The sequence below is a fragment of the Rhamphochromis sp. 'chilingali' genome, assembly GCF_963969265.1.
Source record: "Rhamphochromis sp. 'chilingali' genome assembly, chromosome: 4".
NCBI lineage: Eukaryota > Metazoa > Chordata > Actinopteri > Cichliformes > Cichlidae > Rhamphochromis > Rhamphochromis sp. 'chilingali'.
This window is the reverse complement of record NC_137948.1, coordinates 35,906,649-35,929,266: the sequence shown is the minus strand read 5'-3', so window position 1 is coordinate 35,929,266 and position 22,618 is coordinate 35,906,649. Positions and strand designations below refer to the sequence as shown.

The 22,618-nt window shown below is 40.2% G+C and overlaps 1 protein-coding gene and 1 long non-coding RNA gene across 2 annotated transcripts; one reads left to right on the top strand and one right to left on the bottom strand.

The window, feature by feature from the left end:
• Positions 1-5,321: 5,321 nt before the first annotated feature.
• On the bottom strand, positions 5,322-7,338 carry LOC308395794. The gene is made up of 3 exons (XR_013971471.1): positions 7,280-7,338; positions 6,864-7,182; positions 5,322-5,468 (listed from the first exon to the last, which is right to left on the bottom strand). It is a non-coding gene; the product is annotated as an uncharacterized lncRNA (long non-coding RNA).
• A 5,664-nt stretch (positions 7,339-13,002) lies between these two features.
• LOC308395033 (serine protease 1-like) lies at positions 13,003-16,643 on the top strand (the record flags this gene model as incomplete). Its single annotated transcript, XM_080879686.1, has 6 exons — positions 13,003-13,042; positions 13,296-13,491; positions 13,586-13,753; positions 14,211-14,272; positions 14,570-14,712; positions 16,485-16,643. 6 exons carry the CDS (start codon positions 13,003-13,005, stop codon positions 16,641-16,643), a joined length of 768 nt encoding a protein of 255 aa, XP_080735812.1.
• Positions 16,644-22,618: the final 5,975 nt, after the last annotated feature.

Below are 22,618 nucleotides of genomic sequence, written 5' to 3'. Positions count from 1 at the left end.
TGGTCTTTATCTTTGTTAGTCTGAACTATGAGCCTGAAGGCAGAACAGTGAACTTTGTACTGTACTCCTTTCCCTGCACAGGAACTTAGATTATTTCCCATTTTTAGTTTTTATTTACAGATGTGTCGTCCTGCTTCAAGTCCTCCACCATAATCCCTGTCCCCAAGAAACCTAGGATCACTGGACTAAATGACTACAGACCCGTGGCTCTGACATCTGTGGTCATGAAGTCATTTGAGCACCTAGTTCTCTCCCATCTCAAGACCCTCACGGCCCCCCTCCTGGACCCCCTGCAGTTTGCATACAGAGCCAACAGGTCTGTAGACGACGCCATCAACATGGCCCTACACTTCATCCTGCAGCATCTGGACTCCCCAGGAACCTACGCCAGGATCCTGTTTGTGGACTTCAGCTCTGCCTTCAACACCATCCTTCCAGACCATCTCCGAGGCAAGCTTTCCCAGATGAATGTGCCTGATCCCATCTGCCGGTGGATCACTGACTTCCTGACGGACAGGAAGCAGCACGTGAGGCTGGGAAAGAATGTCTCGGACTCCCGGACCATCAGCACCGGCTCCCCTCAGGGCTGTGTTCTTTCTCCTCTGCTCTTCTCCCTGTACACCAACTGCTGCACCTCCACCCACCAATCTGTCAAGCTAATCAAGTTTGCAGATGACACCACCGTTATCGGACTCATCTCGGACGGGGATGAGTCTGCCTACAGGAGGGAGGTTGAACGTCTGGTGTCCTGGTGCAGCCACAACAACCTGGTGCTGAATGCCCAGAAGACAGTGGAGATTATTGTGGACTTCAGGAAGCACACAGCTCCACTCCCCCCCATCATCCTGACTGACACCCCCATCACCTCTGTGGACTCGTTCCGCTTCCTGGGTACCACCATCACCCAGGACCTGAAGTGGGAGCCCACCATCACTTCCGTCATTAAGAAAGCCCAGCAGAGGATGTACTTCCTGAGGCAGCTGAAGAAATTCAACCTGCCAACACGGACGATGATGCAATTCTACACTGCAATCATCGAGTCCATCCTCACCTCCTCCATCACCGTGTGGTACGCTGGAGCCACTATCAGGGACAAACAGAGACTGCAGCGTGTTGTGCGCTCTGCTGAGAAGGTGATTGGCTGCAGACTCCCATCTCTGCAGGACCTGTACACCTCCAGGACACTGCGGCGTGCAGCTCGGATCTCAGCTGACCCTTCTCACCCTGGACACAGTCTGTTTGACCTGCTCCCCTCAGGCAGGAGGCTCCGGTCCATTCGCACCAAAACCTCTCGCCATAAGAACAGTTTCTTCCCCTCTGCTGTCGGACACATGAACAATAAACGTATGACTGTTCCCACCACTAACACATGACCCTACGCTGTGTTCACTGCATCATTCCATGTTTGGCACTGATCACCACCTGCACTCATGTATATATCATGTATATATCTATCCACTTAGCACTTTTAATTCTTATTCTTATTTTTATATTTTTATGACAGTATGTTTGCACTGAAGCACCGCAGCAATTTCCTAATGTTGTAAACCTGCTCAACATTTGGCAATAAAACCCTTTCTGATTCTGATTCTGATTCTGATTCTCATTTCCTCACCGTGGGACTATTTCCAGCTCGTGTTTGTTCCGACTTTATCAGACTGTTTATCTTCCTAAATAAATGCACAACCTCCACTTTTAATTAAATATTTGGATTGGACGTGGATCTTTAACATGTCACCAGGTGAAGGACTGGTGACATCCTTCAGAAGATGCTCATTTGTGTCAGATTTTAGTCATAGGTAAAGTTATGACTGTAGACTGACGGGTAAATCAACAGGGATCAATACCCTGCTCCTCTTTTTTCCAATACAAGTTCCTCTATCAAATCATTTTTTGACACTTGAGTCAGCAGTCCAAGCAGAGATGACCAGAAGTTCCTTTTCCCACTTAAGTGGTATTTATGGTCACACAAATGCGTCTGACAACAGACAGGCAGCGAATACTGGGATACCAGTTATAATTCTGACTTTGAAGTGAAGCCACTTTTTGTTTTGGCTGTTTTTAATCAGTTCCAGTCGTGTTTAACCCCCATTTAGATTTACTTTCCCAAACTTTGTGGCACTAATGATTCTGTGTCCAGGTTTAAAACACCTGCTCTTTGAATTTGTACAGAAATTCTAGTTTAAGTCTGAGTTTTGTGCTGCTTTGGAGTATTAGTTGTTTTATATTACCTGAGTCCTGAGTAAAGTGTGGTATAAATGCAGGCATGGTCTCAGTGTTTTCTTCAGTGTTCTGGCTGATGTTATTGAAGCCACAGTGAGCATTTTTGTCCGTTCACCAGTGTGGCGGTATTTGAAAAATATACATCACGGGTGAAATGAAGATGGTTAAACTGTTACATCGCAGCTTTAATTTGAATGAACGTGTTTGTCTGTCTGCAGGCTTCTCAGCCAGACGAGCTGACCATCGAGGAGCAGGAAATCTTGGAGGTCATCGATGATGGCGACATGGAGGACTGGGTCAAGGTACAAAAATAACACAAACACAGTTATGTAGCAGATGCACTCTCATGTTTGAGGGTTGGTTGTTTTGTGTATTAGTTCACTCTCTGGCTCTTAGACTGTTTGACAAACATTTAGTTTCAGTTTTTATAAGACCTCGCACCGGTACAGACTATCTACTGGACGTTTTAGTGTTTCTCTGGGATCAGTTGAACTGATGTGGCTTCAGGAATTAGAATAATTCAACTAAAATGCGTGCGGTGCATTGAGGCAGGTCAGGTTGGCCTGGGTGGTAGAAGCTCTGCTGAACATAAAGACAAATCAAAAAATGTACAAATACACAGTTCTCTGCTTCGTTTTTTTGGCCCCGCAGCCGTAAAGGGCTGATGGGAGATTCTCGTCACGCAGCCGGGCAGGCAGGTGGGCGGGCATGGCACCCAAGTTTGTGAATGCAATAATTCATGAATGAGGCAGTTTTTAAATTCATACCTTAAGTGCAGCTACTGAAAATCTGGACCAAATCCTGATTGATGGTGATCCAATCCTGCCTCAGCAGCGCTCCGGTTTGATCACAGTTTGTCAGCTTCTGCTTTTTAACAGCGGTTCGTGGACTCTTGATCAGTTTGAGATCTGCGGAGTGACCTGGTCATGGATATAAAATGTTAATTTGATGATCTCCCAGCTACTTAGTTATCATTTTCACTTTGTTTGTCACAGACTGTTACAAAGTTGCTCCTGGACCTTTGGGAGAAAATTTGAGAAGTCTTTGAGGACATTTTTCGGGTGGTCAGTGGTGTCTACTTAAATGTAGAAATGTCAGCTGTGGATGCTCCCATCATTGTGTGAAGTCATTCTTTTATAAACGCCTCTGCAGAGCTGCTGGTGTGTAGTCATTGTGTACTTTGTGTGTGGTTGTTTTCAGATCATTTCCCTGAAGGAACATTGTGCATTGTTGCTGTTTTACTTTTGTTTATTGTGTAAGTCTGGCTTTCCTGTGAGCCATTGTGCAAATGTTCCACGTGTTGAGCCAATATTTTATGTGTATTTACTTAGGTGATTATCTTTTCATATACAGATATAGTGTTTTAATGGGATATTTATTTTAATGAATATAATCATACATAAAAATGTGAGCAATATCATTTATATAGATCTGTTTTAGTGCTGTGATTCCCCACAGCATGCCCCAACAGAGATCCCAATACCTCTGAGTGTTTTCAATCTGAATGAAAATAAGTAAGCAGCGGAAGGGGAGGCCACCGGTGTTCATGAAATCAAGCTTCATGAATTCAGCAGAGGCTTGTTTAGGATTTTAGATTTCTCGTTAATTCAGGAAGAGCGAACAAAAGCTCTCCTATTATTCTCTTTGTGGCTGTTATTAAATTCTGGCGACGATGCAGTGATATTGTTACAGCCCTACTCTTTACATCTGACTTTATTTTTTCTCATTAGGAGTTTTCCTGTTGAAACATTTTTGGCTGTTGTCATCGTCTGTGTGCATTGTCTGTGTTTCCAGGCCAGAAACCGTAGCGGACAGGTGGGCTACGTCCCGGAGAAATACCTGCAGCTGCCCTCCTTCAATAGCCTGCTGAGCATGCTGCAGTCGCTGGCCGCGCTGGACGCCCGATCCCATTCCTCCAGCAACTCCACCGAACCTGAAACCGAACTCCCAACCGGCTCCGTCAACGGAGACTCGAGGAGTGAGATCCGCCTCCACCAGATAATATCGGAGTTTTGATTTCCTGCTTTGTTTAATACCCTCGTTGCCACTGTCTGTGTTGCAGTTTCATTCGCAAAGGCTTTGTACGACTACGCGGGACAAACGGAAGATGAGCTGTCGTTCCCAGAAGGCGCCATCATCCCCATCCTGAGCAGAGAGACCCACGAGGACGATGGCTTCTGGGAGGGCGAGTTTAACGGCGTTGTTGGTGTAAGAGTTCAAATAATAGTTTGCAAAAGCTTGTGACTGCAAAATTGTGTCTGCCTAAGGGACAGTTTGTTCCAGGAGATAAGCGAGAGTTAGAAGATTAATAGGAAGCACCTGGCCTCCAGACGGAGAAGATGTCCTTTTAAATGTGTCCAAAGTCGTCAACAGAACATTTGTGGTTTTGAAACTTATGCCTGTGTTGTATCTGCTTGACGCATGAGGGGGCGTCATAAAAGTAAACCCTGATGGTATAAAACAACTGCTTGTGTATCATTGGGCGGAGATCGATGCTGTCTGTGGGCAGTGTTCATCTCCCCACGCACGTGTTCATTAAAAACATTGTTTGACCGAAGCTCTTCTGGACCATTATTGTTTTGTGCTCACCCTCAATATTTGAACTCGTAACAAACAGCAATAACGGCAAAACATGTAATGGACGTGCTGGTCCACTAGACAACATCATGTTGATGTAAAGCTTTGGGTCTCTTATGCAAAGTAAAGAGGCTGAAATAAGGTGTCCATGAGTATCAGTTTTCAACATTCAGTATTAAGAGACAAAGACTGTACGGGTTGGGCCAGTCGTCAAGTCCCGGAGCAAAGTGAGCCTGCAAATCAATAAGATGCAAATCAGTTTATACCTTTCATATAATGTTTGAATTTGTTTATTCTGAGTTTTATTGTTCAGTTAGTTTCCACAGTTCATATATCATGTGTAATTTTTCATTAGTTTCAGTGTTTGTTTGTATTTTATTCTATTCATGATGGTTGTGTTGACAGATTTGTCCAAATTTAAAGCTATAGATGTGAACTTTTGGTTCCTTTATTATTACCTGTATAATTAGTTTCAGTCTTTGTGAAGTGGGGAAGGAGGACCCAAAAGCAGGACTCGTGCGATGGAGAGTGCTCTTTATTTACAGTGGAGTAAATAAGACAACACAATAATCTCTTGAGCTCCCTCGACTCCTGTGTCATGTCTTCACCCAAAACTCCGTGCTCTCTGCTCCGTGGCTGCTGTCCACCTGTGCTCCACTCTCCTCCTCCTGGGAAAAAAAACAACAGAGGCAGCCGTCAGGACACCATGCCGCCTAATCAACAAAAAACAGTCCCAGTCTAAATAATCTAAAAGACCAACCACGGCTCCAGTGATGGCAACACACAGTTCTAGTGACCAACCCAGTGGGCGGCACTCGAGACAAAGCAGTTCAGGTGGCCTGCATACATTTAGTATCAGGCTTTACAAAAAAAAGTATCAACTATGTTAGGATCCATGTTCATCATGTGTGATGTGTGTTTACATTTGAAGGTGTTTGTGGATTTGTCACCTCTCTTCAAGGTGTGGTTTGTGTTTGATGCTGAAACAGATAAAGACTGCTGATTGGCTGAAGTAGGGTCCAATAAAAATTGTTTGGTTGTTGGTTTGGGCACTGCTCAGGTCCACATTAAATAAACTGCTGCTCATGTGTGTTTGTAGGTTCTCAGTCATCCAGGTCATGGTTGTCTAAGGAGCCTGGAAAGAAAGCGACTTTACTTCTTTAAGGTTCTGGATGATGTTTAACTTCTGATCCAAGAAGCTTCTTCAGTTGATGTGCTTCCTTTGCTCATTTTCCACCTCTGCACAGTTTCGTTTGATGACAGTGCAGTGCAGTTCTCCCAAACATACAACAGAGGGCGCTATGCACATTCACTGAAGTGCAGAAAAATACAAGTGGAGGAGGAAACAAACAGCAGCATCAAGAGAGAAAACTGAAGTGTTCAAAGCGAGTTACTTTAGTCTCTTATTGTAATATTAATCGACATCTAAACATCACGTTGATGCTTCATGTTTGACTTCCGTGTCCTTTTACTGCTCAGTTGGAAAATATTGATGCAATTTAAAAGAAGAGGAGAAGAGTAATTTCTCTGTACTACTTCAAAAGTAATTTGAAAGCACTGCCTCATATGGAAAATGAATCATGATGAAATCCTGAAACAAATAGTGTTTGTGAATATGAAGAGTTTAGTTTTCATTTTGGTCTTAGAAGTATAAAAATGCAGGACTGAAGACAAGATGGAAATGATGTGTTATGAGAAATAAAACACATATGTCGCTATGTACTATAATTTTATTTTGTTTATTTTTTGTTCTTGTAGGTTTTTTGCTTTAGTGTAAATTTTGAAAGCACTGCTTTTAGTTTGAAAATTGGATTCAGTGTTTAGAGTTCGGACAAAACAATGGACGGTTTCAAGAAATGTATTTTATCAACAAAACTTATTTTCATGGTTACTGTATTTATTTTAATGCCCTCAGTGCAGTGATTGAAAAAAAGTTCATCTGACACCAATGAGCCAACAGCCTCCACGTAAACATTTCTTTTTTTCTTTCTTTTTTTTAAAACAGGGTTTAATCAGCGCTGACATACAGACATTTATGCGCTGGGTATAACAGACATGCTTACCGTGTGAAAGGACCGCGGATGTCTTGGAGCAGAGAAACATGCTGTATTGTTGTTTTTCTTTATTGCATAAGCAGCGCCCGACTGTCAGAAACGCTCTGTGCGGGTAGCAAAGTCGGCTCCAACGCACCTGCAGGCATCCATTTGAAAGAAAGGTGTCGCTGCGGCTAGGCTCTCGGGATAGTCAGACTTTTATTTATATTTGCGGCATTCTGGTGCGTTAAAACTAGCAGCCTCTGTGTCCCGCTTGGATCACCATTCTGAAAATTCAGATATTTAAATAAAATGATGAATCGGCGAGTGATGAGGAGCCACGTAGATCCTGAAATGAGGTTTGATTAAATTAAACTCTTATGAACAGTGATGACGCGTTCCAAACAAACGATGCTTTCTACATGGCCAAATTGTGTGCTAACTACCTCACAGCGCTGTGTCCGGGGTCCGAAAAAAAAAGTTAAAACGATATACCTTGCGAAAGTTGTGAAGTGCTGAGGAAAATACTGTGTGTCTGATGGGGTGTTTTTATATAGGTGGACTTGGTTTCAGTTGACCTCTGACATGGAGAGATGAAAAGAGCAGTTTGTAAAGAAAAAAGGTGGAAACTATGGAACTACAGTTGGGATGTGTGTGCTGGGATGCTCTTGATAAGTGTGCAGCTTTTATTGTTTTATGACTTGTTTTGCTGACTGTTGGGGCCCTACCTGTAACCCCCTCTGTCTAATCATCAAGTCTTACTGTTGCAGTGCGTTTGTGTGGCTACTAGACAATTATAGGTTGTATTAAAGGAACATTGGGGGGTCGATACAGTGCTATTGTGGCTAGTTAAGAATGTGGTTTTTAGAAGTATCACAAGAAAAGTTTATTTCTAAAGGGATACATGTTGTTTGTGGTACTCTGTTTTAAAAACTATTAGCCTCTGTGTCTTTCAGAGCACAAAAGAAAAGTGAAATGCTCCTAAACTAGTTATATTACTACTGAGGTTGAGGCAGTAACAAAGTTCTTTAAATCATCAGGCAAGAAAATCCAGAAACCTTGGGTTAGCCGTGGCTATCCGGGTCATCTGAGCCCGAATAGCCTCCTTCTCCTCCTCCTGCACAGGAAATAATCCAAAGTCCGTTAAATTCAAAAGAGTCACTGAAATAAATGTCTGCTGGGTAAAACACGGTCAGGTTAAAAGCGAGCCGTTTAATGTGGCTGATAAACGAGTACAAAAACAAAAGGCAGATGCACACAAGAAAGAACCTAACTAGAAGTAAACTGGGAAAACTAAATGCAAAGAACAAAACCTTGAACGTTGCAAAAACATAAACATGGACACTCCTGGAGACATGGAACAACAGACAACCTGACAAAGAATGAACAGAAACACACAGAATAAATACACACAAGGGTGATTAGGGGGAAGTGGAAACACATGGGGAAACAGCTGACACTAGTCTGACATAAGGAGACAAAGGAAGCAAAGCTGACTACACTGAAATAGGACACAGACCTTCAAAATAAAACAGGAAACATGAGACGCAGACAAGACAATATAAACTTGATAACATAAGAGGGCAAAGGGAGACTAAAACACAGGGGTAGAAGACACAAGAGGAATCTAAATAAACAAATGAGCTTAGATAACCTGATGAACTTAAAAATAAACCATAAACATCAAAAATAAACTAAAACTTAAAACGCTGGGTCAAAAGACCCAGGATCGTGACAGTGGGAGGTTGAAGCTGCCACAGGGCAAAAGCAGGACAGGCTGCCAGTTTATCACAGGGCTAACACAATATATGTGATAGAAAATCAACTGAAATGTTTGATATTTATTTATAATAATAAGAGAATAACTACTATTTATAATAATATTATAGTTGTTATTATAAATATGTGTATATTTTTTATAACACCCAACATAAAAGGCTTCTTTCCAAACCTGAGCTGTTTCAGACGCTTCTTGAAATTCTGACTTCTCTGAACTCAAATTCAAATACAAATACAAATTCAAAATACAAATACAAATTCAAATTTTATTTGTCACGTACACAGTCATACACAGTACGATATGTAGTGAAATGCTTGGACAACTGCTCGTGACCTAAAGAAAACAAAAAAAGGAAAAGGCTATGAATAAGATAGGAAATAAATATGAAAAATTAAAAAGGGTAAATTTAACTAGGAAGGAATAGAATATAAATTAAGGTTAAAAATGAAATAACTGTACAACACAAATTAGAATGAAGGGTAAATTTAACTGGGAAGAATAAGATAAAGATAAATATATAAATTAAAGTTGAAAATAAAATAACTGTACAACAAAATACACAATACACAATATAGAACTATATAAGAATGTATGAAGAAATCTAAATATAAATAAATATATACACAATAACAGCAGCTGTACAAGTATTAACCGGAAATGAAGAATATAGTGACCAGTGTTGTGCAAAACCAAAGTCCAGAAAGTCCAGTGTGTGTGTAAGAACTGTATGTGTGGGTCAGTACTGTGTGGTGGTGTGATTGAGAGACCGTATCGCCTGCGGGAAGAAGCTCCTCCTCAGTCTCTCTGTGTTGGTCTTCAGGGAGCGGAATCGCTTTCCTGACCTCAACAGAGAGAACAGTCTGTTGTTGGGATGGCTGAGGTCCTTCACGATCTTCCTGGCCTTGGTCCAGCACCGAACTCAGTGTAAGGTGTCTGCTCCCTCACTGTGGCTGTGCCTGGAAGTACTTCTGCTTCTTGTCTTCCCCTAATGCAGCTTTAAAGTATTAAGTATGAAGCAACAGTGCTTCTCTTTGCGCCTCTGAAATCTGTGTTCTCTCTACTGATAAACAAAAGAAACAATGTAAAATGTATTAATAAATCAGTAACAAAAATATAGCGTAGAAGGTAAGTAGAGATTTTCATACCATCTTCAAGCCTAATGCTTTTAAGTCCCACACTCAATGCAGCCTGACTCAAAACCTGATTCTAAATGGTTCAGCACAGACACAGACTCGCTGACTTTTTATAGTCACTCTATAAATGCTGTCCATTTAAATCATCTCACTTGTAAACACTGCCGTATCCACCGGAGATCAGTGAGAATGGATTCTGGAGTCTTCCCATCCTCCTGTTAGTGATCCTCCATCTGAATGGATGATAACAACCTTCTGAACTGACTAGCAGGTGTAGAAAGCCCGACTAGCCCATATCTATGGGACTGATCACTGCTGATAAACCCACTAAATGGATGGATAAGAGCTCTGGTCACATTTGGAGTTGGGCCACAGCTCTGCACAGTGGCTGCCAAATGGTCGTCTTCTATTGTGAAATTCAGCACAGCAGAGAAGAAATAGCACATTATGACACAGTATGATGGAAAGGCAAATAAGAAAAGTGTGTAAATTAATAGATTCAACTCATGTTTTACTTTACATTTTGACAGCATGACTGCTCTTCCCTTCCATCAAGTACATTTTTCCACTTCTAGAATCCCTAGAAGCCAGAAACACAAAACAAGGCTACGTCCACACGTACACGGGTGTTTTTGAAAACGGAGATTTTCCGTTTTCGTTTTTTTTAAAAATCCCATCCACACGTAAAAGCCAAAGACGAAGGAAAACGCTGCTAGGAACATGCCAAAGCAGCAGATGGCGCTATATTCCTATCCGTGTAGAAATGTTGGCCAATCAGAAGTCAGCCTGGGTGGGAAAGAGTAAACAAAGATGGCGCATAGAAGCAGAACTGAGTCCTATGTGTGGAGGGACAGTAACTGTGTAAGCATTTAAACACTGCAGAGAGTAAAATGAACAGTAATGGTATTTTGTGTAAGTCCGCCATTGTAGAAATTCATTTCACCGAAACAATAACCTGGCGCACAGTGTGACGTCAAAAAATGCGCACACCTTTGACGCTGCGTTTTCTCCGTTTTTCTCGTCCACACGTAAACGCAAAAACTGAGTTTTCAAAAATATCCACCCTGGCCGGAGTTTTTAAAAATCTCCGTTTTCAGTGACCGAAAACGCCGTTTACGTGTGGACGAAAGGTGCAAACGCATAGAAAAATCTGCGTTTTCAAAAATACCCGGGTACGTGTGGACGTAGCCCAAGATACTGCTGTTATTATTAAATAGTTTCAATTTGTTTCTTAGTTTATTTGTGATTTAAATTTTCACCTTTCATCTTTATGCTTAGTTTGTTCTGGTTACTTTGAATTTTGTAGCCTCGAGCTTATTTCTCAGACTATCTCCTTTTGTAATTTGTAAAAATAGTTCAGTGAGTTTATTTTCCTCCATTGTCCTGCGTTCTGTGTCACGTCTGTGTTTCTGTTCTTGCACACCAAGTTACTTATTGTGTTAGTCTGTTGTCTCTTGTGGTTTTTATTTAGTTTTACGTCGCTTGTCTCGTTTTCTTATTTAGGTTCAGCTGCCCTCCCAGGTGTCTCCTGTTTGTCCTGAGCTCCTTGTGTATTTACTCCCTCAGTTTGTCTTAATTGGTTGCTGTGTCCTCCCTCTCTGTATTGTTTCCTTCCTCAGTGTTTCCCTGCTTTTGCTAGTATCCAGTTTCCCTGCTGCTGCCCTGCCACTGTGTTTTTGTATTTTTTGCTACTGCATTGAAGCTGATCTTTGAGTTCATCCTTTGTCTCCTGAGTTCTGCATTTGGGTCCATATTTGAAATATATTCGAAAAACTAACTCTGTAGGTGCTCACACGCCACTGCACGCTCATGCATGTGTGGGAAAGAAAGAGAAAGAGAGAAATACTGCTACAAGCTAGTTCAGAAATCAGAAATCAGAAAGGGTTTTATTGCCAAATGTTGAGCAGGTTTACAACATTAGGAAATTGCTGCGGTGCTTCAGTGCAAACATACTGTTATAAATTACGTTTAAATAGACATGAAAATAAAAATAAGAGTAAGAATTAAAAGTGCTAAGTAGATAGATATATACATGATATATACATGAGTGCAGGTGGTGATCAGTGCCAAACATGGAATGATGCAGTGAACACAGCGTAGGGTCATGTGTTAGTGGTGGGAACAGTCATACGGTTATTGTTCATGTGTCCGACAGCAGAGGGGAAGAAACTGTTCTTATGGCGAGAGGTTTTGGTGCGAATGGACCGGAGCCTCCTGCCTGAGGGGAGCAGGTCAAACAGACTGTGTCCAGGGTGAGAAGGGTCAGCTGTGATCCGAGCTGCACGCCCCAGTGTCCTGGAGGTGTACAGGTCCTGCAGAGATGGGAGTCTGCAGCCAATCACCTTCTCAGCAGAGCGCACAACACGCTGCAGTCTCTGTTTGTCCCTGATAGTGGCTCCAGCGTACCACACAGTGATGGAGGAGGTGAGGATGGACTCGATGATTGCAGTGTAGAATTGCGTCATCGTCCGTGTTGGCAGGTTGAATTTCTTCAGCTGCCTCAGGAAGTACATCCTCTGCTGGGCTTTCTTAATGACGGAGGTGATGGTGGGCTCCCACTTCAGGTCCTGGGTGATGGTGGTGGTAGTTGTGATAAATGGTAGTTTAAATTGTGTCCAGGTAATGAACCATTAAATCTCCTCTTGCACCATCTGAATCTCTCTGCAATCACATCACATAGTATGCATATTTTAATTTATACAGCCAAATATCACAAATCTGACCTTAAGGTCTTTGCCACCTGGACACACACACACCAACCGCTCTGAAGAAGCTTAGAGTGGATTTGGAAATAGACACCTGAGGTGAAAGAATTCAATTGATTAAAGTTGTGCTATTATTAAAAAGGTAACAATATCAAGATATGATTCAGGAGGATGTGAAACAACTTCTTAGGTTATGTACTTATTGATTATCAATAATTAACAATGAATATGTTTATTTTACAACCATGCAAACATGACTGATTAACCTGCATGGGGAAAAACTGAATATTGAGTATTAACAACTAAGAGTGCAATAAGTGACCACTGAAAGAGGCCCACACAAAAAGTTTTAAGGCTGTAAGACAGCTGTATGTCACAGAACAATGAACTTCATTTTGAGCTTACTCATAATCAAATAGCATTTCATATCTTTGTTCACTAAGGCAGGAAAACAGCCTCAAGGTTTTGTACTGAGTGAATGAGACATTGTGGATTCGTTTCTGTCAAACATCGGTGTTCAATGTTGTCACTTATGGAAGTGCAATAACGATATGTACAAGACAAATAAAAGAAAAGAAATTGTTATATCAAGTGAGCCAATATCACATTAACTGAACAACTGATGTTTCATGCTTTTTTTATACTGCTTTTATAAAAAGTTTGAGACAGACCCTAATGAGCTACTGAAGCAAATAAATAACTGTCACTGAGCTTTGCATCTATATCACTGAAAAAGGCAAAGAGTTTGTGAAACAGAACAATTGGGACTGCGAGTATAGTTGCTGCACAATATGTTGTTCAGGTGGTAAGCCAACCATCTGTAAGTATATTACTCTTCTCTCAGGTTTCACGGTGTGCACAGAGGTGGATTTGCACAAGAGAATCTTTCACGACCATAGCTGTGAGAAAAATGATCGTCTGTATCACGTGCACATAACTCTGACCCATGGAACACATTACCATCATCTATGTGGCGGCTCTCTGATCCACAGCCAGTGGGTTCTAACTGCAGCTCACTGCTGGAAAGATCAACCTGGATGGTGAGAAATGACTGTTTCACATATTTAAAAAAAACCAGTCCAGAGACAAAAATCATTACTGGTATTTTGTTCTTTTACCATTTCCATTGTTTAGGACTATGTCTGCATATGTAGGAATTCATCCAGGTCCAGGAAGAATGGTGACAATTATTGATCACAAAATCTTTGAGGACCAAACAGGAAAACATGACATCATGCTTCTGAAAATCGACCCACCAGAGAATAAGATTAAGCCTGTTGTCTTCCCTAAATGTCGCAAAAAGTGAGTTTTGAGTAACCTTTTAAGTGTAAAGTTTGAATTCTGGAATTCCTTAATATGTTGACATAATATGTATTTTTCTTGTTTAGTTGGTTGGTTTTTTAAACTTCCAGGAAGAGCAAAAAAATGTAGCAACATCTGTAGTCTATGAACAGAATGACATCATGCTTTTGAAGTTACAAACCCCCATTAGTGACTGTAGAGCTTCTTTATTAACAATAATGTAACTGAGACTTGAATATTGAGCAGAGGGTTCTGGTTTTGATTTTAGGTACCTGCTTAGGAGCTACATCCATGATCTATAATAACTGACAATAAAACACGAGCATGAGGAAATGGAAGGAAATGTAATGTTTTAATAAAATGTTTGAATCTGAAAAGATTAGCTGACTTAGAGTGAACTGGAAATACTCAGCCTGCAGACATGGAGATGGAATTTTATTTATTTTTTAATTTGTAGGATGGATGTCATTCAGATTGCAGGCCATGGTGGCTATACGGTTGATGTAAACTACAACAAACGTAAGACCAGTATTGTTTTGATTATTTCACAATTTTTTAGTTTATATTATACTTTGATTTTGTCTTGTGTGCCTGTTATAGTTACTTTTTCATTTTATTTGAAAACTGTGATGACATAAAGTATTTATTTCATTTTTTTGTGGATATACTGTCAATTTCCCTCCTTTTTAAATGCTGCTCAGCTTCTTTTAAAGAACACATTTTGTTCCAGAAATGAGGCAAAGCATGTTTCTTTCAATAGCTGATTTCCTTGCATGAAACATGCAGTAGCATTTGTTATTTTCCTTTTTTCTCTAGTCCCTGATGAACCGCCTCATCTCCAGTGTGCAAAGATGCATGTTGTTGAGTGTGAGCTTAACCTCCATCCATGTAATTCAGCATTCTTATGGCCAAATGGAAACACGATGTGTTACAAAGAACCTCGAGTGGACATATGTAAGGTGAGTTACCATGCTGCCAACATTTTATCTGTATCATTATCCAGAGGTGTGGACTCGAGTCACATGACTTGGACTCGAGTCAGACTCGAGTCATTAATTTTATGACTTTAGACTTGACTTGAAAAAATGTTCTAAGACTTGTGACTTGACTTGGACTTTTACACCAATGACTTGGGACTTGAATTGGACTTGAACCGGTTTACTTGAAAAGACTTGATATTTTACCCCAAATATAAAATTTAACATGCATATTATATAGAGATTGAAAATGTGACGTCATTCACGGGTAGAACCGTAAAGGATTCTGGGAACTCGTGGCAAGCGGTACTAGCGCACGCAGGCTTTCAATTGAAATCAGTCACACAGCGATAAAAAGAAACACAAAAATGTCAAGAAGCTGTTGTATCATTAACTGCAATAGCCGGTCGCATGACAGCCACGGGAAGCCGACGGGTAAAGAGATCGGTTGTTATCGGATTACGTCGTTGAAGAGAAATTGTTCGAGCCATGTTTCCAAAGTAACAAAGACGCGACGGATGGTCTGGATTGCAGCCATTCAAAGACCAAATATAACGTCCCAGAACACTCCAGCTCACAGGTTAGTCTGCTCCAAGCATTTACACGAAGGTCAGTGTTTTTTAGTACTTAATACGTCATTTTCATAACATAATTGGTGATATAGGTTACAAGCAAGTCTGGCGCTGAACAGAAATTGTCGCGCTATGCTCCTTTATTTATTGTGCATAAATAGTGAATTGTCCTGACACAATATTGCGTTTCGCTTCTGTTATTATGGTACATTGACAAAAACATATACTTTTATTCACAGGATAAAACAGGTTTTTTGTATCACTAATTGCCCAGTGCGATTACAGCATACAGTATTATTGTCACTGCTACATTTCTGTAACGCGTACCAGAAATTATTTCCACTACTAATTAATTACCGTTGAGCTCAAAGGTCCTATTAATAAACGGTTAACGAATGTGTATTTATGACGACGATTTGTGAGACTGGTAAACTTATGATACGTACGATGGTCTTTCGTTCTACACGGTGCGTTTCAAGGTCCTGCACCCATCCGTCGGTAAACTGTACCTGGGCTTGTTGCAGTGACCGGAAGTTACTAAACTTCATGAGTGTATGCACTCACTCCAAGAACCGTATAATTATAAATATGCATATAAATATGCTACGATGAGATAGCTGACTTCATCTAACTAGCAAATGTTTTCCAGGCTACGTTGGTGATGCAGTTTTTTTTAATATGTATGATATTTTTGTCATGCGATTTTAAAGCTGGTCCTACAACCGCATCCAAGAATAACATGCAGCTTATCTCAGAACTGTCCGTGAAAATTATTCTTGGAGCTAGGTTTAATTGAGCTGCATTTTAAAGAGGTGCAATTTCACAATTTGTGTATATTTTCTAAGTTCACTATTTTGTCATGTGTTGAGAAAAACACAGATTAAAAAATTACATGGTCTAATATTTACATTTAGCATATAACTGCAACATTATTTTTTCGTTTTTTTTTTTTAAAGACTCGAAAGGACTTGAAATTCAAAGTTTCAGACTTGTGACTTGACTCGGACTTTTACACCAGTGACTTGAGACTCGACTCTGACTTGCCTGACATTACTTGAGACTTGACTTGAGACTTGAGGATAAAGACTTGAGACTTACTTGAGACTTGCAAAACAATGACTTGGTCCCACCTCTGTCATTATCAGATGTTTTGGTACAAAATATTTATGTTTTCTCTCTCAGGGTGATTCTGGTGGTGGAGTGATGGCCAAAAACAACAAGATTCATGGTGTGCATGTTGGTGGTTGTGAACCTGCCTGTACCGGACCAACTATTTCTCTGAAGGTCTGCTCTTACATTCATTGGATAAAGCCGATCATTACACCAAATAATGGAAAATAATAAAATTAAAATAACATTCAAAATAAACAGTCCGCTCTGCAAGAAGCTGCTTCGGTGTGAATTGTTTCTACATGTGAACTTTCGATTGTTAAAATATAAATATGTCATGTGTGTTTTCAATGTAGTTTCAGGCGTCAAGTAGATCATTCAGTTGTTCAGAAACTGTGAAGTTTGCATGAAGGTTGTTGGGTCCTTTTTGCCAGATGATATTAAGTACAATTACTACAGTAAAGTACAAATGTAAGGAATTTGTACTTTATTTTATTTTATTTGGTCTTTCCATCACATTTGTGGCTTCTTCTCCGCTGCTTCTAAGTGGAAATTGGTACATTTAACTTCACTACAATTATCTGACATCTTTAGTTGTTATTTTACAGATGAAGATTTGTGCTCATGAAACACATGAAGTACAATTTTGTTTCTGTAGTTGATCAATCAGTTATTTGACTTGCATGAATTTAGCAACTATTATTATATGTTTAATCTTTAAAAGTACTTACTGTTGATATTATTTACTGTAAATTGTTCAAAATCATAAATGTGTGAGAAGCACTCAATCAGGGACGACTCCAGCATCAAACCTTTAGGAGGGCTCAGCTCAGTCTTAATGTCATGCTTTTAGTGTTGCCTTCAAAAGAAATGTAATTTTTGGATGGCCTACAGCAGTGTCTAAGAATAACAGATTTTAATATAATACATCAGCTTTACGGTGGTCACTTTAGTTTAAAACCCGATGCAATGGCACAGTCATGTTGACCAGTAAATTTCAAAAACAGTTTAAGAAAAAGCAGATCAGAGGAGAAACCTGCACGGCATTGTTTCAGTCTCTTAACCACATAGAGGCCAGTCCACCAAATCATCAAGTATTTAAAGTACCATTATACAATACAGACAGTTCAAAATCCCCCTGCGACTCCACCTGCACAAGAAGCAAACTGGTAATAGAGCTGGTTTTAAATGACAGCTTTTGAATTCATGCAAACCCAAACACTTTGTTGAGCAGACTCAGCACAGAGACTCGTGTACACCAATTCAGAGAGTGGAGAACAGATTTGTAGTCTGTCACATCAGTATAGTAGCATTCATCCTGTTCAAGTTTACAGTGATGTGAATGCTGCTAAATGCTATTATTCACATTAATAGCAGAGTGCTACTGAAAAGCACACAACGCATCCATTTAATGCATGTAGATTGTGTGAAAAATCCACCTGATCTCTGTTAGTTCCAGTCTCTCTGTCCGCACTTCCTCTTTGTACTGACAATCACACACAAACATTTTATATTCAACTAAAACAATAACGAAAAATATATTCTTGTAATAATTATTTTAAAGGCGTCGTTTGATAAGAGCATAGCACCCTGCTTAGTTATGAGCGATCACCATAGATGAATGTGGGCAAAGCAGAAGTGACATATATGTAGCCAGGTGGAAGGTCTTTATTATCGGACATGTCCCTGACTTTGACTTCATGTCCACTCTTACCCGTTTCTTATATGTGCTGAGTTCCTCCATCTTTCTCCCTCTCTGTCATCCCCTCTCAGTCTTTGTGCAGTCACCCAAAGGTTAATTATAAAAGTATATCAGAGTTTACAACCGAATAAAAGGCATAAACTGGTCCATATCAGTTTGCTGCTGCTGGCGAGGGCGTTGCTAGGATCTTGAAGCATACAGGGCTTACAACAGCCCTGAAGTCTTTTGAGTTTTCACTCAATAACAGCACCTTTTAAAGTTATTTGTTTTTATTTATTTAAACATATAGTAAAATTAATATAAAGTGGTAAATGTTATGCACTACCTAAAGTGTGAAGTCACAGAATGATACTATTTAGTGCAGTTTTTAATCATTACTAGTCTTCATCTTAGAGCTTGTGCTCTTATTGTGCCATGATGTCTCCTTTTAAACTGTGTGGATGTTCACCTCTTCTTCATCCTTCCTGTTCCTTTCACCAAACTGCTCACTCTTGTTCTCCTCTGATGTCACTTCCTGTTCTGGTTATAAGAAGAATGCAGTCAGCATGTGTCAAAGACACTCCCTCCAAATATATGATTTTTGATATGATGATTAGATATTTAACATTTTATTTATCAACTATTTTATGCACTAAATCAATCAATTATTAAACAAATATCATATTGTAGAAAAGCAAATAATAATGCACTAAGCAGTTTCATGCCACAAGAGCTAAATGGTCACTTCACTGTATTTATTTCCCACAAACTACTATACCTAGGATCTTCAGGTTTCCACTATATTTCATTAATCTGCAGCGACTGTAGAACATAAAGTATATTGACCTCTATTGTTTTCTTTATGACTTGGCCTGAATACACACACATACACATCTTTGAATAGCACAACAAATGAGGTAATTTTCCATGTGTTTTAATAGGTTTTAGTGATTTATGGGTTTTATGTATGTGTGTGTATTTTGGTCTTCGGTGTAAATTTATACAAACTGTAATTTTTTCAGGTGAAAGATCCGTTATTTAATGTTGCTTAATGTTGACTCTATGGAGAATAAAGCCTTACATGAGTGTTGCTATTTTTAATTGCGGAGTGGAAGACCTACTGTACTTGTTGTTTAGTCTGTGATCTGAATGATGAATTTAACCAAACTGAAAGCAAAGGTTACAGCTGGGATATTCCACACATTTGAAAGACTCATTGTGTAACTCAGGTGTTTATGAGCTTTGATCACTCCAGCATAATAATTATCATGTAACTGCAAGAAGACTTAATGAAACTGAAACAATGCACCCTAACACAGGCATTTGAACTGTAGGCTAATGAGTACATGAAGTGTACCTCTACAGCTGAAAAGAGTTTGCCTCTATAATTTCTGGATCTACTGATTTGTTTCTGATGTATCTCTTCTTTTATTTAGCCTGTATTATGAACAGAAAGATGATGAAATCCTCTTTATTTGAGAAAGTGTCCTTAAACTATTTTTCCTCCTTCTTACTGAGTTTCCGAGCTACCTCTTTGTTAAGTGAATAAACTATTTGAACAAGAAAGATATCATGGCATTTATGATGATACAGTGTGTGTGTGTGTGTGTGTGTGTGTGTGTGTGTGTGTGTGTGTGTGTGTGTGTGTGTGTGTGTGTGTGTGTACGCTCAGCAGAGGGGAGGTCAAGACAGGAGCTGAGTTGACCTGGTACATCAAGTTTGGATTTGCCCAGTTGTTGGTAAACAAAAAAGATTTAAACTTAAAAGATTTTGAGTTCATGCACACTGGAAAAAAAATTCTCTTCATCACAATCATTTGTTTAAAAATATGGCTATTTTACTGATCTATGGTTATTATTAAAGAGGAAGGAAAGAAGAAGAGGAAGCCTGAGCCCAGGTTCTGTCCATTTTCATAACAAGTGACAGCACAGACATCTGAGCTTTTTCGTCATAAAGATTGTGATGTGAAGCATCAGCAGGTAAAGTGTCGTTAAAGTGTCACTTCAATAATGCTGCTGGCAGAAAGAAGTGTTGACACATACTAGCTTTGAATAAAAGGCTTAAAACACAAACAGTCTAATCCTGGGTGTTGCTTTTAAGCTTAAAGAATATAATAAGTTCTAAGACAATTCAGTTTACTTCTTACTGTCCATGTTGTGTTGTGGTTTTACTTTATCATGAATGTACGTGATAGGTTTGTAGCTTGAACCCATCCGCTGGAACGTTGAAGACAATATAATTACACTGCTAAGCAAGACACAAATAGGCAAAGTTCTTCATGTTACTCGTGCACGGGAGAGACCGGACAGAGTGCCGTTCCTTCACTTGACCCCAGTTGCTCTCGTCCGTTCTCCCGTACCACTGTCCTTTTATTGAGGTTACATGAATATGCATAGGTTCATTAACATGTGACGTCTACATACACACAAAGAGTACCTTGCCTGTGTGTGTGTGTGTGTGTGTGTGTGTGTGTGTGTGTGTGCCGGGTACTGCTGATCAAAGGGTCATAAAAGCACACAAGCAAACATCCTTGGTCAGGAAGAGGGTAGACCCCCCCTCATCCTAGATAACACAGTAAGGAAGTCCAGCAGTTCATTTATACACAAAAAGCACTTAGACTAGAACAGACGTAATTACGTTAATCCTACCATAAAACAATAAGAGAAGGTATGACCTCTCTCATGCTCCCAGGATGTAGGTGTGGAATGCACACCAAGCCTCTGTAGCCTGTTAAAGATCACACAACTTATCACTACACAATTGATTATACACCTCTAAGCATCTATGGTTAAATATTTCTAAGCATAAATGACAATCAACAATACAAACTCTAACATTCCCCCGTTTTTGACCTTTATGCTAGAAAGTTCCCAGTTATGAATACCTCATGTCTGACAGTTTCAATGCAAACATTTTTATACTCAGCATATGTCAAATCACCCTAAATTATTGCAAAGATACACAGTTTAATAAATGTATTAGCAGTTATCCCATTCATTGAGCTCATCTCATGGCAAACTGCATCTTACGAGCAACCAAAGAAATTGTTGATTTAATAGTGAAACTAAGAAAGTAACATTTTCAAACACATCTCAGCTTGGTGGTGCTTCCTCCAGGTGTGCACATCACATGTCTCTCTGCAGGGTGGTTTGAGTTCTGCAGGACGTCATAATGTCTCTTCCAGTTGTTTCATTGTCCATAGGACCAGAGTCCAAATGTATGTAGAATAAACATTCAAACATACCAGTTAGTGTTGTTGTTTGTCAACATGGGTCTCAGCTATTTCCAAAGCTGCAGACCTCTCAGCACCCTAGTTTTATGGCCTCCACCAACCCCCATCACCTCATTCAAGCCTTCGTCCTGTGAGGGGGATATTTATGACTCCTTAATTGTCCACGCTCTGCAGAGAAACACCTCTGTGGAAAGGGTGCAGGGTTCCGTTGTCTTACTGCTGTTATGATCCCAGCAGCCTTCAGAGTGTCATCATATGCACATAGGAAACTGCTGTCATCACCACCACAGCTTCTGGTTCCTGTGCTTTCACAGAATCATGATGTCATCCTTAGACTCCCTCTGCGCTGTCGATGGAGCTTGGCACGCTCCCCTCATCCTTCAGGTGCCCGTCTGCTGTCCACAATCTCCTCTGTTGGCCTCTGGAAAGCCCTTTTGGCACAGCTCTCATTCCAACGCAGTTTCATGGTCCTTGCTGTGGCTCCAAAGTCTGATCTCATGATGGGCCCCAACCAGCTTGACCTTTGACCTCAACCACTGCCTGGCTGTCGGCTATGCCTGGAATGGTTCACGCTTCTCACTGGGCCTCTGAAGATTTCTCAGGAGATTACTGCTGCACCTGTATTCCCTTGCTAAAAAGAAAAACTTCTATTTGGAGAGCATGTCAACAATCATCAAACCACATTCTTTAGTTCAGTGAACTTCACTTATAGGCCATCAAAGCCTCATCTGAACATGGATGCACCACTTGCATAGATTTAATACTTGTAAATAAACGGCTAATCACACAAATCACTGCAACAATAATAGTAAACCTTGTTTAATGTTAATTCCTGGACCCCTCCTCTTGACGCATGGGCACCCCCACGCGTCAACTCATCAAACCTGGATCCCTGTCTTACAGAAAAAGATTAGCTAGATCATGTCCCAGGCAACATCAGGGCATCTCCTCCGGAGTAGCTCCGTAACCCTGCAATAAAAGATGTTAGTGTGTCTTGCATATTAAGTTTGCTTAACACCTGGCTCCACCAGGAGCCTGCATACACACCATCACGGCCTGGAAAGAAAAATCTGGAAGTGAAATCAAACTTCATACCTGTAAACAATTGTATCATAAGAGTAATAAGCATTCAACATCAGCAAGACAAGTGTCATGTGCAGGTTTTCTCAGTAAACTACAATCATTTCCATAATTTGCCTCAGACATGGATCATCCCATGTACTCAGTCAACATTAATGTAATCAGTGACTACTCTTAAGCAAGGTCACTCCACTCATATATTATTATGGGTTC